Source organism: Lepidochelys kempii, chromosome 25, assembly GCF_965140285.1.
Source record: "Lepidochelys kempii isolate rLepKem1 chromosome 25, rLepKem1.hap1, whole genome shotgun sequence".
Lineage (NCBI taxonomy): Eukaryota > Metazoa > Chordata > Testudines > Cheloniidae > Lepidochelys > Lepidochelys kempii.
Window position 1 is genome coordinate 15,967,152 of NC_136404.1, and position 20,479 is coordinate 15,987,630.

Here is a 20,479-nt window from a genome sequence, read left to right on the forward strand (position 1 = left end):
GCTTCCTATAAATGATACAAGGTTGCATCACAGGCCACTGGCATTCCTATTCTGAATTTGTCAGTATTTGTTAGGGAGACTAGCAGTTCTTGTGTAGCTCTTCACATGACAATAGCAAACTTTGTTCAAGGTAAGCTGCCCTTTGCAGCTACCAGCTTATGCTGGTACAATCTAGAAACGCTACTTTTTAAAGCAACTATTTTCAAAACTCTGTATGTGTGAGCGGGTGGTGGATCTGTGGTTGCTTTATCATGGGAAAAGATCAAATCTTGGAGCGTCCTACGCACGCGCTCTCCCTAGTCAGACTGGGTCTAGAAAAGTGCTGAGTCATAGAAGTTAAAGCTGTGCCAAGCACCCTTAGAGGCAATCTCAAGCAGGCAGATTGTACTGCGGGGAAGCAAAGGTTTTAAGATTGTGACATTTGGGTCTTGTGAGGGTAGTGTGCTGAGACAGCTGATTAAGATTTTTGTAGGATCCCACCCCTTTTTAATTCCAGATACCATTATGCTCTGATCTGCAGAGTTTTGAGTTTGGATTTGAGTAGTTGCAGGAGCTACCAGTTTGGGGCAAGACCTACTTTCTGTTGTAAACCACCTGGATTTTCTCTCTGTGGCTTTTTCTTTTCTTGAGAAACCAGAAATTCTCCATGAGCTGACTTGCCTCCACCAGCTTAAAAAAAAAAAAAAGCTTTGCCTGCCCTTTTAAAATGTTGTTGACTACAGATCCTCCAGTAACCGTATGTTAAGGGTTGGTACCTTGCCCTGATAATGATAACATGTTCCAGTGTATAGGGAAGGAAACTTCCAAATAAATTCCTCCCTACTGCGTTAGGGAGTAGTCTAATAATAGAATTAGTAATGTTGGCTGAAACACCATTTGTTTTTCTTCAGCGTTGGATGTTACAAAACAAAATTCATGAGTAGAATTTGTCATGGATCTAAAAGTTCAGTGTGGATTGCACAATTCTGCCAAACAAAACATGCCCAGAGCATGCCATTCTGGTCTAGAATACACCCTTTTAATGTCTATATTTAGACTGAGAGAGATATTTTTAAGCAGGACAGATGCCTGTTTTTCCCTCTTAAAAAGAGCACTTTAGTGTCTGCTTTGAAGCTGTCTGAGTTGGAAAAATTGTGGATTAAAGCTAGCACACCAGGATTCCCGTACGTGGCTGACTAGAGATCTGGGAGTGTGGTTCATCTCCAGCCTGGTGTTTGGTCTGATTTTAAGTTCAATTGCAATTATCGGGGGTTTGGCAATCGGCATGGGAGTTGCAAGAGAGGAGGCAGTGTTGACACCATCCTTCCCTCTTGTCTCAGTTCTCTACAGTTTCCTTCAGGTCATGGGTAAGTCACGGTCAGGAGATGCCCAGGAGGCTCTTTTGGATGACCCCTCTGTAATACAAATGTAGCAGCACCCTGTGGGACCGTTCAGTGGCTGGTATCAGGGAGCAGAATTTGCCAAATGGGTCAGGCTGAAACTGTAGCAGAGGGTAACACTACTGGATATCGCATACTGCGTCCATGAGCGTACACCAGGGGACTGCCAAGTTGCTCATCAGCAACAGACGTGGAAGGCAGTAGCAGAGGTTTATTTTAATTTGAATAAACCTGCTGATAAGTAGATCGCACCCAACATTGTTTTTGTTACTTTCTGGCCATTAAGAAGGGGTATTCAGTTACTCTGCTTTGATTGCCCTGAATTTTACTGGCCTCTGCTCTGCAAATTCATTCACGGGACGAATGTAGTAGTCCTGGACAGTGTTAAATTGTTGCCTCTGCTTTGCTGTGCAGCCCCTTGGAACCATGTTTGTTCTGAGCCAGGCTACAGCCTTCTTAAAATCCAAGGCGGTCACATGGTTGGAACCTTGTTTGTGTCTGCACTGCACAGCTAAACACTGTGAGCTGTGGTGGAGCCTCACCATGTCATAAGAGTCCCCCAGTGCATTTGACTTTCTGCAGCATTGATGGTACCCAGGTCTCAATCCCTTCTGCGCTGGACCCTCCATCCAGGGCAGCTGAGCAGGTCATACTTCAGAAAACGGATAATAATTTTGTTCATGTTGCTGTCTGTGACTCTGAACCATGCTGCCACCTTTTCTGAAACATGTCACCTCCACTGGCACTGTTCTTGTGCACTTGGCTTTCACGTGCACTCATGTCCTTATTTTGCAAGACCTCATCTGAGACACATGCTCTAAATATCCCTGTAATTGCCTTGCATCAGCTCATCTGACTGACTTCTCTGCTCCTTGTCTAGCACTGGCCTCCTTTCTGGTGTGAGAGCCTTTTCTTTTGTTGTTCCTGCAATCTGGAGGAACCTCCTTGGGTCTCCTCCGCTCCTTGACTATCCATCTAAATTCAGATCCCACTGGAGACTTCTCCCTTATGGAGCCATTTGAGCATCTTACTCTGCTTTTCAAAGACACCCATTTAAAAATTGCAGGGGGTGAGGTGGTGGTGGTGGTAATGTATGTTGTTTTGTATTGTGCTAGTGCCGAGGGGCCCTAATCATGGATCAGGGCCCCACTGTGTAAGGCACCATACACACTGAGCAGAGAAACCGTTACTTAGACTGGAAGCTCTGAGGCAGTGTGAGATGAGACAACTGGTAAATACAACAGACAGACAAGAGGAGTGGGAACCTCAGGAAACAATGAGACTCATCTAACTAAAAATGTTTCACCTAAGATAACAGAAAAATATTCCTGTTAATTTTTCAGTCTGTTTAATTTGTGCATCTGGCAGCACTTTCTCTATAGTCTTCTCACTTTCCTCTGTAGTTAGTAAGCTTCTCCCTTGCTGAAAAGACCCTTATAATATATAAATAGGAGCACAGGAATTACGTTTTGAATAAAAGGTATCGAAGAAAGGGAACTTGGGAAAAAATCAGAGCGTATTACATGGGATCTCTTCCAGAGTGATTATATGGGTGTCTTGTTGCACTTCTGAAGAATGACATCTTATGTGTTGCATTAGGGTCAGTGTGAAGAAGACAAGAAGTGGACAAGAAGGTGAAATTCTGCTGTTTTAGGACTCTCCCTGTCCAGCTTTCCGAGAGGATGTAGCGCAGAGTGAACCTTTCGATTCTTAAATCCACCCTTTCTCTCTCTCGTTTTGCTTTGTTGTAGCGTTCTCAAGTGCTGCGGGCTAGAACTGATGGCAGACAATGTCAACGACTAACAACATAGCACAGGCCCGGAAGTTGGTGGAGCAACTCCGTATCGAGGCTGGAATTGAGAGGATCAAGGTGAGAAGGGGATCAGGAGTAGCACGCACGAGTAACTTTTCTCTCCATGGTTATGAGGAGGGGAAGAGAGGGCCTCTATGTACAATGCTTGTTCACCTGTGCCGGAATGGGCTACGAAAACATAAATTAGGCCCTCTCCATGTTGCTATTGAATCATGGCCTTTTGCTATCAAGCTTCCTTTAACTCCTGTGGACAGACACTGTTTCGGAACGGCTGCATATTGCCCCTCTGGATAAAGTGCTGTATGCTTTATAGACTGCTCTGTTCATGCTTGTTTGGAAAAACGTTCAGTCACCTTTACAGTCATGCAGTGGGCAGAACCAGTTCTCTCAACTCTGCACTAAAAGTACCCTGTAGCAGAGGCACATGCTGCTGTAACCTCTCTAGTGGACTTGGGTTTTGCAGCACCTGTTAAGTGAATTTTGCTTCCTAATGAGTACCCCGCAAACCATCTCAACTTTTATTTCTCCCTACCCTGCCTGAACACCGTTCACAACCTCTGCAAAAGGGTCTCTGGTGTACTGCTGCTTCTCTGTCGTTGCTGTGTCTTAGAATACAAAATAAATGCAACATCTCTGTACACACACGCACGTTACGCTCTGATTTGAGGCATTTTATCCTGGCATTCTTGAAGAGTTTGTTTTGGGCACAGGGAATATGTCCTTTGCGCCCTCTTTCACGCCCACCATGCCTCCTGAAAATTGGAGAGTGGATCCTTAAGGATTTTACTCTGTTTTGGGATCCATGCTCCTCTCAGCCCTCCAGGAGGCTGCAGTATCTCCACTGAGCATGTGATTTCCAGTGGGCAGCTTTTGCTGAAGGGTACAGGTGCTAGTTTGTGCATTAGCATCTTGTACTAACTGGCCCCACTGGGCAGTCATTCTGTCTCGTTGCCTACAAACTCAGTCATCTCCTGTGACTTTCCTGACCTTTCCACCCCGAAGAACAAGACACGCAAGATCATTCTTAGAACCCTGGTCTTTTGTGCCCTGGAAGAACTGCACTTGGCCAGAAGGCCAGCATTGTTGCTCTAATCTGGAAAATGATTTGCTTTGTATGCACTGGTTTTTAGGGGCAGGAAGGTTGTAATGTTTCTGCTGTCGGTGGCTTGAAGTGAAGCTCCCTGGGAGCAGAGGGAAGGGGGTGGGTGGCTGGGTAACTGCAGAGAAGTGTTCATGAAAAATCACTTCCTGTCAGCAAGCAGAGCAAAAAAAGCCTTTACTGTGTCTTTCATCACCATCCAAAAACTAAAATATTGGTTAAATATACATTAATTCCTCCTGGTTTAAGATTTAAATGCTTCCTGGTTGAAGAATGTTTTCTTTGACTGTCAGGTTCAGCAACTCTTGCAGGGATAGATTCATCATCTTGAGCTTTTGATGGGCGGGGGGAGCTGCTACTGCTTTGGAATTTCTTTTTTAAATCCAGCCTGAGGTTTTGTAGCTGTTTTTAGGGGCACCACTTTCCAGACTACAGTGATGCACTGATCTGAGAGACCAGTTTGGGGAAGACTCAACAAATTACAGGTCTCCCTGGCACAGACATTGCTGAGTCTCCAAGTATTACTAAGCATCTCTAACTTTCAGATCCAAAACCATGTGTGGTGAAGAGCAAGAAGGGTGTGGGTATAGTTACCTATCTTTGTGCTTATTGTAGAGCCTTTGCTGGGGGAAAGAACAACAACGGCGGGACTGCAACATACCACTGTGTAACATGTATGGAGAAGATGTGCTGTCTAGGTCAGCTTTGGTTTGTTTGGTTTTTAAAGCCACGAGCCAAGCCTTGTCCAAGCAGTCGATCTGCTGGTCCTGTGAGATAGTGGGTCAGATGTCTCCCCCATGTCTTTTTTTTTTTTTTTTCTTCTACATCCTCCGTTTTCTTCTCTGGATGTTTCACAGCTAAAATGAGTGAAATGTCTCTCTGCGTTGCAAATAAACGTGGGTGAACTCCTGTTTCTATTATGGGAGAAAAAGGTGGGCTTCCTAGAGGAGTGACTACTAAAACGTCAGCTGTGAAAATAAATGCAAATCCTATGCCAGTCCTCTGATGCTCCACTGCCAACGTTTTGTTGAACAAGTTGGGAGAGGAGAATGGCAGGATGGAGGATTAGGTACTCAGAGAATTGGGCAATGAATGACTTCAGCTGGACCTGACACTGCAAGTTTTATGCTCCACCAGTGCATCACAATGCTGATTGACTGCACACGTCTCTCCTGTTCATGAATAACTCACTGAGGCATCCAGCCTCAATAGTTTGCACACCTCTAGTACAGAATATCACACAGCATCATAGAACTGGAAGGGACCTCGAGAGGTCATCTAGTCCAGTCCCCTGTACTCGTGGCAGGACTAAGTATTATCCCCGTTGTCTCTCTTCCTCCTCCTTATTCAGTTCACTTAAACTGTTTATAGATCAGCTGAAAGGTTTAGGATCACTGCCAGGACTTTCAAGCCACCTACTGTCAGACTCCTGTCAAGATAATCTCTCTCCCCTCCGTTTGCTCTGGAATTAGGAGTCATTACTGTTCCTTAGGGCTTCATGTGTGAGTAGTTGGTTTCAGCTGGAGGTTTGACCTTATCACTGATTGCAGAAGAGAGTTACTGTCCCCTCCACATATTTGGTCAGGGTGGCTAGTGACAGTTGGTGTTAGAAACCTGCCATGACTCCTAGGGTTTCAGTACTTTTTGTATTATTGCACTAGTCTCTGAGACTCCAGCCAGAGCTGGGTACTGGCGCTGTGCAAATAAACAGTGATGGTCCCTGCCCTCAAGAGCTTATAGTAAGACAGAGGGCGGGAGAAAGTATAGCTGGAGAAGTGAGGCACAGATTCAGTGAGTTGCCCAAAGTCCCAGTCTGTGGCAGAGCCCGGAACTGAACCCAGATCTCCCGAATCCCAGCCCAGTGCCTCCAGCACCAGGCCAGCCTTCCTCTGGCTCTTTGTACACTGCGTTGTTGCTAGAAGGTTCAGAAACTGAAATGCACCAAATTGCTGAATCTTCCAATGTAAGCTCTCCTTCTGCAGGCTGTACTAGGATCCTGACTGCATCCTGGAGTGAGGGTATCGTGTAGGCTGTCTTCCTCCTCCTCATTATTTACTTTAATAGATCTCACTGGTAGGAGTAATTGACTGAAATCTTTTCTCAAGGGCAATAGTGGAAGCCCCTTTGCTTAGGTCAATTGTACATGGTGTGGACAAAGCACTAGAAAGCAAATTAAAGGACCATTCTGTGCTACCCAAGGGTGTGGAATGGAATTAAATTGAATAGGTCTCTTCATTCTTAAGTCTGTGATTGTAGGTAGGGTTTGCAGTGGCAGGATCTGATGCTGAAATAGAAACCTAGAATAAAACTATTAAATATGAATAATTCACATCTGGACCAGAAGAGACCTCCCTGTGATATGAGGATTCTGTATGTTGTGTGTTAGCCCTTATGTACAACCAGCTGTTAAATCAGTAGCAAAGGATACAGCGTTAAGTACAGTCTCCAAAGCTAGCAAAACCTCCCTGACTTAAACCTAACCTAACCATGTATCCCAGGCTTCTAATTACTAAAAGGTGCATCCAAGTTAGCCTCCCCTTCCATCTAGTGTCTTGGTTGGGTTGTTACTCTGGGTTCCAAGTTCTCAGAATAAATCTTTGAACTAAAATAAGCAGGACTCTAAGTTAACAGCTTCTAATGCTTTCAGTGCTGTGGTTTTCAAAACCTCCATTTTTAGCAGCAGAGAATCACCACTTCCAGACATGCATTCTCTCCTAAAGGTCTGAAAGATGACAGAAATTACTTATGGGGTGGGGGACTATAATTTTAAAAGTGCTCTCGTTCTAGTAAAGAGAGAGCAAGAGAGTTTTCCCTTGCGCTTCAGTTTATTTTTATACCTGAGTCTTAAGCATTTCTTTCCACGCTCATTTCCCCTTTTTATTTCTGGTGATCAGTTTTGTAGAGTTCCCATTGTGAAACATTGGACTTGTAACTTCACCACCCCTAAAATTCCAGTCTCTGTCCCCTCCTTAGAACACTTGCTGCACATCTGTATAACTCAAAAACGTTTAAAAGCAGCTGGTCTGGTGCAGGCTGCGTGGGTTGAGTGCTGGCCATGAGGGGAATTTGTGGGGATATCCAAGGCATTTTCACTAAACCTGTTCTTTCTCTCTGAACATTTAGGTCTCCAAAGCATCTTCTGAACTAATGAATTACTGTGAGCAAAATGCCAGGAATGACCCACTGCTGGTTGGAGTACCCGCCTCGGAGAATCCTTTTAAGGACAAAAAGCCTTGTATCATCCTATAGCTTTCTTCGCTCTCGCGTGCACACCCTCTCTCAGGCAGGGCACCGTTCTGTATCGATTTAAACCAAGTCCCAAACTTAAAACTGCGCAGAGGGATAAACACTAAATGTTGGATTCAAATAGAACTTAAAATCTCAAATTGGAAGTGTTCAGAAAGGGGCTCGGGTGCTTCTGGGTGGTTTGCATACTGAGTGGGGTTCCAATTTACAAAACCATCGGGGGGGGCGGGCGCATTATTAATACTAATTCTGTTTTCAAGGGTGGTGGGAGAAACAAGAATTTAGCTGCATTTGCCAATGGGATTCATGGCCTCTTAAAAAGATGGAGTTTTGACCTTTTAAAGTATTTGGGCAAAGCTTTGGGTGTGCTTTTGATTCAATTAGTTATTCCAGTTGACGTATTCAAAGAATTTCAGACTGATTGCTTTGTTTCTTGGGGAGGGGTGGTGGTGGTGGCTGTTTGTTTAAAAAAAACAAACAAACAAAAAAACATTAAAAGTGGATATTACAAATTACTAAATTCAGAATTAGTGGTGGGGGAGGGAGAGCAAAGTGTTTGGCAGCTGCATTGTAATGTGTAACGAAATCATGAAACTTTCTCTCTCCATGAAATGTGGCATGTGGTTCTGAAGCATCATATGATCTTACGGTATTTGTTACAAATGAATCCCATTGTGGGGAGTATACTTCATAGAGTAACCCATCAGCCATGAAAACTGAAATGACTCTCCTTAAGTCGTGCTTGGCCCAAGGCAAAGGAGGTGTGGGTGTCTACACCCTCCGGTCACAATTTGGATTTTTAGTTCTGTGTGGTGTTACCACTATTTTCCTAGCAGAATTGCGATGTTGAGTGCATCGAGTTGGGTTTATTCTGCCTTTTTCTGATGGGTGGTGGGATTTGCTCTGTTCTGCAGTATCCTGTTGACACTTTTCTATCCTGGCCTTTCCGAGATTCTAGGTCCAAAACACTAGAACTGGCCACCATTAACCTCCCAGCTCTCCTTCCCTCTCATTAGTCATTAACGCGGATCTGTTGCATTCAAACCTATTCATTGGGAGTGGGGGGTGGTTTAAGGCTGTTAGAAAGAAGTATTAACTCCCAACAGTTCCCATCCCTTGGAAATAAGAAAATTAACTAATTTTTCATTTACCAACATAACTACGGGCACTGCACATTTGGGAACAAACTTGACACACAGCAGCAGGCAAGGGGGAAGGGAGGTAGTCGCTTCTCCTTTGCCTGTCACCTGCTGCAGGATGTAAGCGACAGTAATAACAGCTCCTAGGTGGACTGAAGGTAGTGCAGGGCCTTTTAATCTACTTTGTGGATCCTTGCTGCAGCATGCAGGTTCTGAGCACCCCCTCCCCTGCAATGCAACCCAAATGGTGCTTGGGAGAAAGATCAGAGCTCAGGGAAGTACTGCTGCCTCTCCCTGGTAGTTAGATCTATTACCATGAGGTGCATCCTGGGAACATTTTATAAGAACGCAGAATTCTGAACAGTCCTCTGGCACCGCCGCAGATTTGCGTACCAGCTTATAAGAGAACCTGTCCAATACTGTCCACTTGATCTAAACAGTCAGGCCTAGATTTCTTCCTACAAGAGAATACCCAGCTTTCTACGGAGAACATGGAGAAGCCGGGGGGTGGCCCACTTCTGAGGGATGAGCAAGCTTCTGAGGCAGCAGAACAGTTACTAATTTCTCATTTCTGAGGTAAAATGGGAGTTTGAATACTGGCAAATTCAAGGTGCAAGTACTAATCGTTTTCACTTGACACACAGGGTGTCCATTTGTACATATTCTTGCCACGTTAGGGTCCAGATTGTCTTCAGGATGAGAAGGACAAAAGCCTCCAATATGGAATCCTAGGAAGCCTGCCACACTGAGCCATTTCCCCAGTGTTTTGGGTCTGTTTGAAATGTCTAGGCCTTTAATAGAAGCCCAGTGCTTTGCACTTTTGGCACCCTCAAAGCCAGAGAATGCTTCCTGTCCCCAGGTCGATCTCTGTGCTGTAGACAAGAAAAGCTAGAGGAGAACCTGGGTTTGAGCTTTCATGGGAACTCTGAGGATTTGGGCTCTTTTGAGGTGCAGTTTGCGGGAGGGAAGACTTGCATATCAATAAGGGAGACTGTACACACCTTTTAATAGTAAAATGAGCAACCGGGCATCTGCCTTGAGCCCAGCCTAGGCAGGCACTGCTCCCCGGTTATGTTCCTGGCCCTCCTGTAAGGGAAAAGTGTTGCAGCATGACACTCTCGAAGGCGGTTCTGGAGCCCAGGCTGTGCTCTCTGTCCAGATTCATGATCCTGGCGTGCCATCCAACAGCAGTTACTTTGAGTGAAATGAAGGGTGGGGGAAGGGGGAGTTAGTGCCACAATACAGGGATAATAGCTGAGTCATTGACACCGGCCCTTTGCCAGAAACCTGGCTTCCATTCTTTCCAACTCAGTGCCCACACAGCGCCCATCTGCTTGGGGAGTAACACTCAATCTTGGTCCATTCAGCGTGAGATTTATTACTGGGGTGGCAGATGGAGGGTGGGGAGGGGACCTAATAATCTGAGTCTGCCTCTCTTAGATGCCACTCCACTCTACCTGCTCATGCAGCTGATTGACCGGGCTGGCTTTTGACAGGACGAGAGTGCCTCTTATGCAGGAGGGACACGCTCTGTTGATCTCGTGGGTTCCAGATATTTTGCCGGCAGCTTTTTATTACATGATCATTTGCCTTTTTAAACCATTTTTTAAAACAATCACATTTGTAAACACTACTGCAAACTGCCGCACATACCATACGTCGGGCTGCCGCTTTCACCTGGCTTTCTGGGGCCCTGTGCTGAGCCCTGCGCTGAGCTTCGACCTTCCACTGGCCTTTCCAAGGGCCCTGGGTTCCAATCCTGAAATCAGCCAGCAGCCTCATAACTAGTTGCCAACTCCCTTTCCTGCCCTGCCTTTGCTTGTGCGCCACAGGAAGTGGGTGGCAAAGGAGAGAGTGTTGCTTCCCTCTGCGATGAGCCTTCCCCAGGGCATGCTCATTAAACGCCTCTGGGCCAGCACGGCATTCCCGTTCCTCTCCTTTGCACTGTGAACTGCTGGCTTGCTGTAGGCCATCTAGTGCACAGTGTTAAACTTAATCTGTCAGCCAAGAAACCCAATGGGCCTCTCCTGGGGCAGCTAGCTGCCTTTGGGGTTTCCTGTAGGCTGAGCTATTCCCATAAAATTGGCGAGCAATGCCTTTGTTCTCTTTTGTCCAATGTGATTTAAAACTCTGTCGAAAGTTACTCCTGTCGTGGGAAATTAACGCTGTCCCAAGGGGTGTCTGGGTTTCTCCCCAGTGGGGCTTTCTCTTGTAGATTAAGGATTCCTTCTGTTCTTAACCTAGTGTGGTTCCAGCCTTATTTTTCTACTCCACATTGCTGATTCTTCCTTTACATTAGAGAACAGTGCATGGTGCTATGGTGGGCAATCTAGGCAGATGCATGAATTTCCAGGTCAGCTAGCAGACCTGGGTTCTTCATGTGCATAGGAGAAAGCTAGTGGCAGAGGTTACTGCAGTAGCTATCCACTTCTACTCCACTCCAGACCCAAGCGAAGGACAAGCCAGTGTCATTAGCTCGCACAGCCTAAGGAGTCTCCCAAAACCTACCCCTCTGAGGTTGATGCCATCCCTCTCTCTACTTCCAGCAGCCCTTTCGTGTCCCACACCAACTGCCATCTCCTGCCCAAAGCTCTTTCGAATTGTCCCTGGGTCAAGCTCTCACGCCCTGTACCATGTCTGCAGGGTTAGTCTTTAGTAATCATATAAACTCCAGACACTTGGTTCCCCCACAGGTCATTCTATTGTTGAATTCCACCAGCCGGTCACTTAATAGTTCAGCAAATTGGTGTCGATCTTCCTTTTCTTTTTCTCTGCCTGGCATATCCAGTTCGGCACCTTCACCTAATCTCTCTCTGTCTGAATCCCTCTAACATGCCAGCTGGTTTGATAACCGGGGAGGGTAGTCCTTTACACTATGAACCTGTAGTGGAGTTTAGACTGTGCCATATTATCCAACATGTGGAGAGGGGCTGGGGGTGGAATGGTCTTCTGGTGCAGGACACAATTTGAGAAGGTTAGGGGAGAGGGGACAGGACCCGTGTGCCAAGCAAGAGCCAATTCCTTTGATTCATACAGTTGATGTTTTTGTGGTTTCCCCACAAGAGCTATGCAAAGAATATGGGGAGGAGGGAAGCTGGGGGCAGCTGGCAGCTCAGGCCCCACTGATCCAGACCACGTTTTCATGAACCTTTCACAAATGCATGTCATGTGCTGTCTGGAGTCCCTGCCTCTCCTTGGTCTCCACGGATGCTGATAGAGGCGAATGGAAGTCCTTGGCACTATATAAGGGGAATGGGTGGGGCGAAGGCAGCTGGGTCTGAACAGCTATTTCCAAGTGGGGCGGGAGAATTGGAAGGAGCCTTGCCACTTGGGTATCTGATGTATCTTCAACTGGTGACTTGCCTCTAGGTGGAAAAATCCTCAACCTTTTTTAGTTTTTCCTTGTCTGAGTAAATGGGTGATCATATTGTAGACGTTTTTGTATAGCATAAATATAAGTGCAAATTACAGTAGCTGCTTGTATTTTGTTAGTGCATTTGCCCAAAAAAAAAAAAAAAAGACACTTTCAGGACTTTTTAAGTGCTCCAAAATGTAAAGGGGGGAGGAAGGTAGTGGTGCCTCTATTATGAGCTGAATCGGTGGCCAGACAGCCAGTGCCAGCTCAGCATTTACTCCACAAAGACCTTTTTGGGTGGCAAACGCATGTCCAAATTTGTCTGAGGTTTCTTTAGCATGTGGTGAAGCTGTTGCCCAAAATAGAAAGGTGAGGGATGTAATCTGTAGGCCAGCCCATTCCCCCTGCTCTTGGAGGGCTTCCAGCTGGGCTAGCAAGTAGCCAGGAGGCTACCCTGCTGTGTGCCAAGTATCTGGGCCCCAACAAACAGGTTACACAAGGACAAAGGCTGCATGATGCCTCTAGCTGGAAAGATCACGTTACTTACAGCCTTCCCCATAGATGGTCTCTGTACTTGAAACCAGGTATATGGTTGCCTAGGATTTGGGAGTATTTCCCATCCAACCCCCTTAAACAGCCCCCTCGTTATAAACGTAACTCCAGTGCTCTGCCTCTCCAGGAGGCATCTTTGGTCCTGTTCCTCTTAGAATAAAGGCAGCTTTCCTTACCTAGCTCCGACCAGCATCCTTACCTGTTTGAGCCAGGCTTATCTATTAGGAGAGCAGGGCAGCTGAGCACGTGGCAACAAGACCGTGCTTGCTTCCGTGCCCCCTTTGCACTCTGGTGCACTGGCATGCAGCAGCCCCAGTGACCAACAAGAGCACTGTGCTCTAGGTGCTTCTAAAAAGCCAACCCCTTTGATACTGCAGTGATCTCTGGGCCTCAAGCACTGTGTCCATATCCTTCAATTCACCTTCCAGCTGTGTGAGGAGGGGCTTTAAGGGTGTTCCGCGTTGCTCTTTGGAAGTGCTAATGGGGAACTCATCACTCTTTGCCCAGTTCTGAGAAACAAAAGTCCCTCTTCCTTTTACGAGAACTTAAAAAGTCAACTTTATTTAACTAGAGTAAAAATAACGCATTTCCGTCATCAAAACGGGAAGCCACGCGTCTGGCACTTTGCGCTCTTCATTTTTCTCTCTGGTTTCTTCTTCTGATTAATTTTTTTGCCAAACTCTGATATTGTTGCCAAATGCAAATCAAGAGTTGTAAAAACTGTATTTTAGGAAGTAATCAGTGTCTGTAATGTAGGTTCTTCAGAATGTCTGCATTTTTGGATCTCTGGTTTTTATTTCTGGTGTGCCATAGACCAATTTCTTGCACAGTGTTTAATATTTTGTGGAATTGTTGTTAAAAAGTGAATTGATAACACAATAAAGAGGCTCACTTTTCATTTTACCTGGCATGCTGTTTATCCTTCGTACAGCCACCTGCACTGAGAAGCCATTTCTGCTAGCCAGCTGCAGTTCCTGAAGACTGAGCAGAGTATTATCTTGAATGCCCGAGGGCCAGCAACTAAACACAGCCGGCTAGATCTGCAACTGGTGAAAATTAGAGCAGCTCCATTGACTTCAGTCCCAGTTTTTGCCAGCCGAGGATCTGGCCCAGTATGAACAAAATTGAAGAGAGGGCTACTATTGGCTATGGCTAGCCAGCACGATTTTGCATTTGTATTGTGGTGGTTTTAGCCCCAACTTCCCAAAGTGCTTTTACATGCAGGAATCTCTTCCCCTGCTGTGGAATCGCAGTGGCTCTGGGCGGAAGTGAAACCGCATCTTCTAACTGAAATGGCAGGAGAAATGTGGGTTGGCAATAGCCTAGAAAGTGCAGCGGTAGGTTCCTCAGACCCTGCTGCGTCCCTGCACTCCGGTGCTGAGCTCCCTGCAGCAACCCTCTGCTGCACTATTCCTAGAATCCCTGAAACTGGAGAGAGCAAAGGTGACCTGAACTCCATCATCTAGTTCATCTCCCCCCCACCCCTGCAGCTAGTGCAATCTTGGATCACAGCGCCCTTGCCCTGATTTCCAATACCTCTTCCTGTTCTAGTCCAGAGATCCAAGAACCAGTGTGACACTGCATCTCAATCCCTTGCTATTCCAGCCCCCAGTTTTCTCTGGGAAGGCTACGTTGTGCCGAATGCTCTGGTGTGGGTGTATCCCCAGGAGAGACTTCAACTACCAGGCTAGTGCTTGTTTGTGGTGCGAGCCAGGATTTGAATCAGTTTCTCTAGAGAAAAATAACCGGGTTTTATTTCTGGTTAAGCACCTTCCCCGCAGCAAATGCCTTAAAAACCAAATAGTGTCAGGCATTTCCTTCTCTTATAAATGCTGGTTCCTACTCTGCAGCCCTCCCAGGATTGTCCAGAGGGGTCCAGCACAGCCTGCAATGACTTGTAAGTTTTCCAAAGCCACTGCAGCTAATCAGACTTACTTGGGATTCTCCAATAACCAGGCATTACTGAGATGAGACATTCCCAAAAGGGGCTGACACTAGGCCAGATCTTCTGCAGTCATTTACACTAGAGCAAAATGTTTGGATGCTGCTAAATGCAGGTTTTAACATACTTCTAATTGGTCTGGGCTTCCTTCTTTTATAAAGTCACTTGTCAGATTATCGTCGAACGACGTAATCCACACCAAGTGTTTATTTCCCTGGGGGAGAAACAGCTGGAGCATGGTAGCCAACCCATCCAACTTGTGCCCAGTTCTGAAGTCAGGGTTATTCAAGAGTTGGAGCATTTGGAGAGTATATTCAGTAACTGCAAATCAAAGCCATTGAGTCCCGTTACTGATTGACTTCCTTGCAGAATATGCCTGACGTGTGCTTAGCACCTTTCACGCAGGGAGCCTCAAACCACTTCCCACCCAGGAACCCTGCCCAGTTTCTGGGAGGCAGTGATCAGTTGAACCCACTTCTTACCCCCGTGGAAATGGAAAGTTACAGCGAAGTGACTTGCCCTAGCAATGCGTCTCTGGAACGGGGGTGAGAACACCGCCAGGCTGTTGCCCCCTTACTTTAAGTTTACACCTTGCCCCTCTCAGAGCTGGGAGCACACCCCCAAGAATCCTGATTCCCAGCCCCCACTTGGTCTGCTAGGCAAAGCTCGTTTCCCAGAAGCGGCGGTAGGACCCAGGAGTCCTGACTCTCCCTAGATTATACTGCATCTGAGTAAGAATTCTCGAAGATCTCCTACGTTCACTTGCACCTCTCAATGTTGTAACCTGTAAGGGAGAAATTGCCCTTATGAGGCAATTACAAAGGGAGCAGATTTCTAGTGTGCAGGTTACAGAGCACTTAAGGGAGGTAATACAGCGGAAACCGTGTCCCAGGGGTGACGCATCACCAGGGTGAATCCCAGCTGCTTTGCTCCAGCAGAGCAGGGTGGCGGTTTGTTCAGCTGGCAAGGATGGCTAAAGCTTTGAAGTGTCCCATCTTCCACCGCCCCCCGACCCTTTCCTAAGTAAAGATGGATCAGAGCTGGAGCAGGGATGCCACTGAGCCAGTGAACGCAGGGCAGTTCTTCCTGCCGTCTTCTCCGCTGGCTAATCACCGGCTGCTGCAGTCGAGTTCTACCTCCCCCTGGTCCCAGACAGGTGCCCCCTGGGAATCGCGGCTGCACCAAGGTCCCAGTGGGTGGCCGAGCCGGAGCACCCAGCCAGCAGAAGGCTAAAGCTGAGCTGCAAGTAGGGAAAGCTCCTGCAAACGAAGGGTCCCACCCACGGATCTCTGGTGAGCCTCGGGGGCCTTAGCTCTGGGGTGAGTCTGGGCTCCGAAAGCTGCCCTGCCCGTTGCTCCTCTCCCTCTCTGTCACTGCCACTCTGTGCTCCCTAGGACCGGCTGTCTTGGCACCTTTCCTGGCATCCAGGTATAGCCATATGCCAGCTCTGGAAATCCCCCCCCCCCCCCCGCGCGTGTTGTTTCACTCCTCAAGCTTCAGAATTCCCAGCACATGATATGGAAAATCCCCCTCGCGCCGGCCATCCAAGTCCGGGAAGGGCTGGGTTGGGAGGGGCAGCCTGGCTCTGGCCTGGACCTGCAGTCTGCGCCTGCCTTTGCTGTGGCCTTCCAGCAAAACTCCCTGGGCCTCAGCAGTCACATGGGGATGAGGATCCTTCCTGGCTCGTCTCTTTCCATTGCACACCCTCAGGGCAGGCCCCCCACCCCGATCTTGGGGCACGGCTCTCATGCTGCTATAGTGCAAAGGACGTGGCCTGTGTTAGTCCCCGCCGGCTCCAGCCAGCGTAACCAGCGATGGTCCCTTTCTCTTGCCATGGAGGTGGGGATGGCTGCATGAAGCTCTGGTGTGCAGCTCTCCTGCAGTGACAAGACTCACCAATTATCACATCTGCCCCCCCCCCCCCACACACACACAAACATCCACACCACCAGGGTGGGTGACTAGGCCATGGGTGCAAAGGGCTTGTGTTCTGCTCCATTTGCAGCCACGGGCCAGGGGTCGAGGGTGGTTTGGTGGTGGGGCAGCCTGGAAGAGAGCCCCATGGTGGCCGAGTCAGATAAAAGCCTCGTGCTGCCTGCCGCTTGCACCAGCTGAGTTGGATTCGTTCCTGGGAAGCTGGGGCCAGGAGGCTGCAGGCAGAGCCCTGCGTGAGCCAGAGTGGAAGCGAGAGCCTTGTTTCTTCCCAGGGCTGACGCGGTTCCTTTCCTCTTCTCCGAAAGGGGAAGTGGACTCTGGGCTGAGCTCCCCCTTCCTGTTAGCACCAGCTGCATTTACCGGCAGGCTCCAATCTCCGCCTGACCATGCCTGGCTGCCGCACCGGAAGTATGTGTTGGCTTTAAACCCGCCTAGCCAGGCTTGGGGTGCAGGCTGCAGGGAACTTGCTTGGGCACGGGCGGCTGCTAGGCCTTGTCTCCCTTGGCAGAGCCTCCAGCTGCAGCCCCCTCAGCTTGCTGGGGCAAGCCATGCGGAGGAGCTCCAGGGCACAGCTAGGCCTCCCCTGCATGGGTCTCCCCCACCTTCAGCAGCACCGCCCGAGCAGGGGGCGCCCTCTGCCCTGCCAGGGTGTGTCTACGCTGCACAACCAACCAGCCCCAGGTCAGCAGCTCTCAGGGCCTGGGGTACAGACCTGCCTGCCCGGGCGGTGCCCGGTGACGGGGGTGGGTCCCCTACATGGCTGTTTTCAGTCCAGTACCATGAGCCCCACCAGCCCCAGCCAGATGAGCCAGGCTCGGGACTTGCTGCTGAGGTTTGCAGCAGGGACGGACCCTAAGTGGCAGTCAGACCCCAGGGGCTGCTTCGCTCATTGGTGCCTCCTTAAACAAGCCTCTGTCTGGAACACTGGCAGCCCCGTGCACTGCAACCTCCCCCCGACAGTGAGTGCTAAGGCCCCCCCACCCCGAGCACTGGCTCATCTCATTGAGTGCAATGCTGGTACCCCGAGGAGGAGAGGGCCATTGCCTGCTGCTTCCCGACGCCTTCCCCCTTTGCCTTCACTGTGTGCGCTCGGCTCCGCTCAGGATCAGGCCTCCTGGAGCCAGTGGGGGCGCTGGCCCCAGCTCTGCCCCGGGGCTCCCTGTGTGTCCCCGCTCGCTAAAGTCAAAGCGAGATGCCTGCAGCTGTCTCACGGTGGGCCTGGCTTGTGGGCTGCATCGCGTACAAACCACCCAGCTGCGTGCGGTTTCGGCTTGTAGGCAGGTTTGCACATCTCGCCCCGAGTGGGGCTGGGAAGGGGGAGACCCCCCCCCAGCTGTTGAGCCACGGTGGGGCTGGCCTTTGGGGTGATGCAGTGCAGCCCGCTACCGCCACTGGCTTCCTTGGTCTCAGAGCTCCCCTTAGCACCTCTCCCCGGCCTGTGCCGGCTGCTCTGTGCACCGTGGGGCCGCTTGCTGGGCGTGTGATGCTCCCTGGCCTGGCTCTGCATTCGGTTCCCCTTCGCTGCTCCTCTGGCCAATCGCCCCTTGTGTGGCAGGAGGCCTCCTGCTGGTGACGCCCGCCAAGGTGAAGCCAGGTTGAGTTCCTGGAAGGAAGCCAAGTCTCAGCCGGCGGGTGTGGGGGAAAAACTTGGAGCGGATTCCCGCCCGCCCGGCCCAGGCAGGAATGTGTCTTGCGAACAGGCAGTCTGGGGCTGGAGCTTCCTGCAGATGCTTGGAATAGCTGGGATTTTTCAGTGTCTGCCCGGAACTGCTGAGCTGGAAACGGAGCAGGGAGGGTTGGAGGGAGAGCTGGAGCCAATCGCCCGCTGCATGACAAAGCAAAGGTCTCAAATGCAGCCGGGCTTGAGAGGGACCCACCTGCTGGAGCCCAGATGCACAGACAGGGCCACTGCATCCATGCCAGGTTTAGCTGCATCACCCCCGGCCCGTGTCCCGCTAAACCTGCCTGTCTGCTTATCCGAAACCTAGCTTGGAAGGGGGGAGTCCCCCGAGGCTTGCCCCACTTCCCCACAGAGGGCTGGCCCAGGCTGGGCAGAGCAGGGTTCGGGGCCCTGTCATTGCTTTCCAAGCCTGGCTGAACAGCGAGCGTGAAGATGTGCTCGGAGCCTGGTTGCGGTCGTCCCCCTGCGTCTGTGGCCGAGGGCTTCAGCATCCACCCTGGATTGCATGAACCGGAGCCAAGCCTAGGGGGGTGGGGGGGTTTCTTTGCACAGTGGGATGCCCCTGTCCCCCCATCTGCACAGCAGGCCCAAAGGCTGGTGGATGGGGGTGACTGTCTGGTGCTGCTCTCTCTTCTGGGCGCTCACCAGCACCGGCAGGAATTCAGGCCCCGAGCCAGGGGCGTTTGGGAAGCCGTTTGCCTCATTTAACAAGCTTGTTTCCCCAGCTCCCGCGCGCGGGATGCCATCAAGCAGCGCCTGGCAGTGATTCAGTGGGGCTGGAGCAGCTTGCAGCCGCTCAGTCAATGCAGCCTGGCCCTTTCCTGGATCTAGTGTGAAACGGTGGAGCTCCTCCCAGGCGAGGCTAGAGGCCTGCTGGCTGCAAGCACCAGTCGGCAGGGGCCCCTCTGCAGTGGCTCCAGCCAGGGTCGCAGCAGCCGTGACCTGCTCTCGCCTAGCAAGGGCCGTGTCCTGGTGCAAATCACAGGCAGCTGGGCTAGCTCTGGGGCCAGCTGTGACTGCATCTGCTCCCCCTCCCGCCCCCTCCCGGGGGAGCCCAGCACAAAGCTCAGCACTGGGGGGGAAGAGGGGGCTCACAAAGGCTATTTTGACGCCCAGCCTTTGACCCTTAGGGCAGCAGAGGCTCTGGGGAGGGTTGATCTGGCAGAGCTGGCCCCAGGGAGCTGGGCGCAGTGGGTTTGGGTATGAATAAAATGACCCAGTTGGTGGGGCAGGGGCCAGCTAGGAAGTACCTGATGTGAGAGAGAAGCTGGGGCATTGGTTGTGTCCCGTACCCAGGGCCCTGACGAACTGGCCATAAGTGGCGCAGGCCCCTGAATCTCTCTGAGCATCTGGCCCCGCCCCTGGGGTGCTGTGCGGGTTTTTCTCTCCCGCACACACAACACCCAGGAATTCCAGTGAAGCCGCGCTGGGGCCTGGCCAGCAGGAGGCGCTCACACTGCCCGGCGGCCTGCGGGAGGGAGCCCTGGCAGGGAGCCCGTGGGTTTGGAACAGGCTCCTTGTGTGACCGGTGTCTTTGTGGCCAAGCCCGGCAGCGATGCATTATTGCTGAGTAACAAGTGGGCAATGGGGACTGGGTTTGGTTCTGCGGGAGTCAGCATCTTTACCCGCCTGGCCGTCTCCCTAGGGCCTTTCTAAAAATAGCAGCTGGGCTACCAGCATCTGCTAAGTGGCTAGTGCTCACCAAGATCCCTGGGCTGGGACTTGCTGGCCAAGGAGCCACCAGCTGGTCCAGGCTGCCATGGAGCAACCAGCAGGAGCCTCAGCTCATCTGCCCCCATGGGGCTTCCCGGGGCTAAGGAGCTGCTGACCCTCAGTAGGTCTGGGGGGAGCCTCAACTGACCCCTAGGGCTACGCTGAGACAGCTGAGGGGCCGGGGCCCTGCCAGGGGCCACGCAGGGGAAAGGCGCAGGAAGGGCCCAACCCAAGTGTCTGCCAGCGGTCCTGTGCCCATGGCTGGTGCTGCTTCTGCCCTGCTGCTGGGAGGGGCTGTGCCCACACCTGGGAGGGAGAGGGAGGCCTGAGAGCCAGAGGATGCTACAAATAACCAGGAAAAGGCATGGGGTACAATCAACTCCATGCTCTACACAGGTAAACTGAGTGAGAACAAAGAATAGAACCCAGGAATCCTGTCTCCGTCCACTAGACTCCACTCCCAGAACCGGGGTGAGAACCCAGGAGTCCCAGCCGCATCCCACCCTGCTCCAACAGACCCCGCTCCCGGAACTGGGGTGAGAACCCAGGAGTCCTGGCTCTCAGTCCCACTAGACCCCCTCCCGCTCAACCCTCCTTCTTTTTTTGTTCTGAAAAACACTTCAAA

The 20,479-nt window shown here is 50.4% G+C and overlaps 1 protein-coding gene across 18 annotated transcripts in view; it reads left to right on the forward strand.

Moving 5' to 3' along the window:
• The window catches only part of GNG7 (G protein subunit gamma 7), a 128,123-nt gene extending 114,637 nt beyond the window's left edge, over window positions 1-13,486 (forward strand). For all 18 annotated transcript variants that reach the window (XM_073324379.1, XM_078850615.1, XM_073324375.1 and 15 more), the window contains 2 exons: window positions 3,131-3,249; window positions 7,415-13,486. In XM_073324379.1, coding sequence (XP_073180480.1) covers window positions 3,169-3,249; window positions 7,415-7,540 — 207 coding nt within the window. In that variant the 5' untranslated portion in view covers window positions 3,131-3,168 and the 3' untranslated portion in view covers window positions 7,541-13,486. The remainder of the gene's footprint in view (window positions 1-3,130; window positions 3,250-7,414) is intronic.
• The last annotated feature ends 6,993 nt before the right edge of the window (window positions 13,487-20,479 follow it).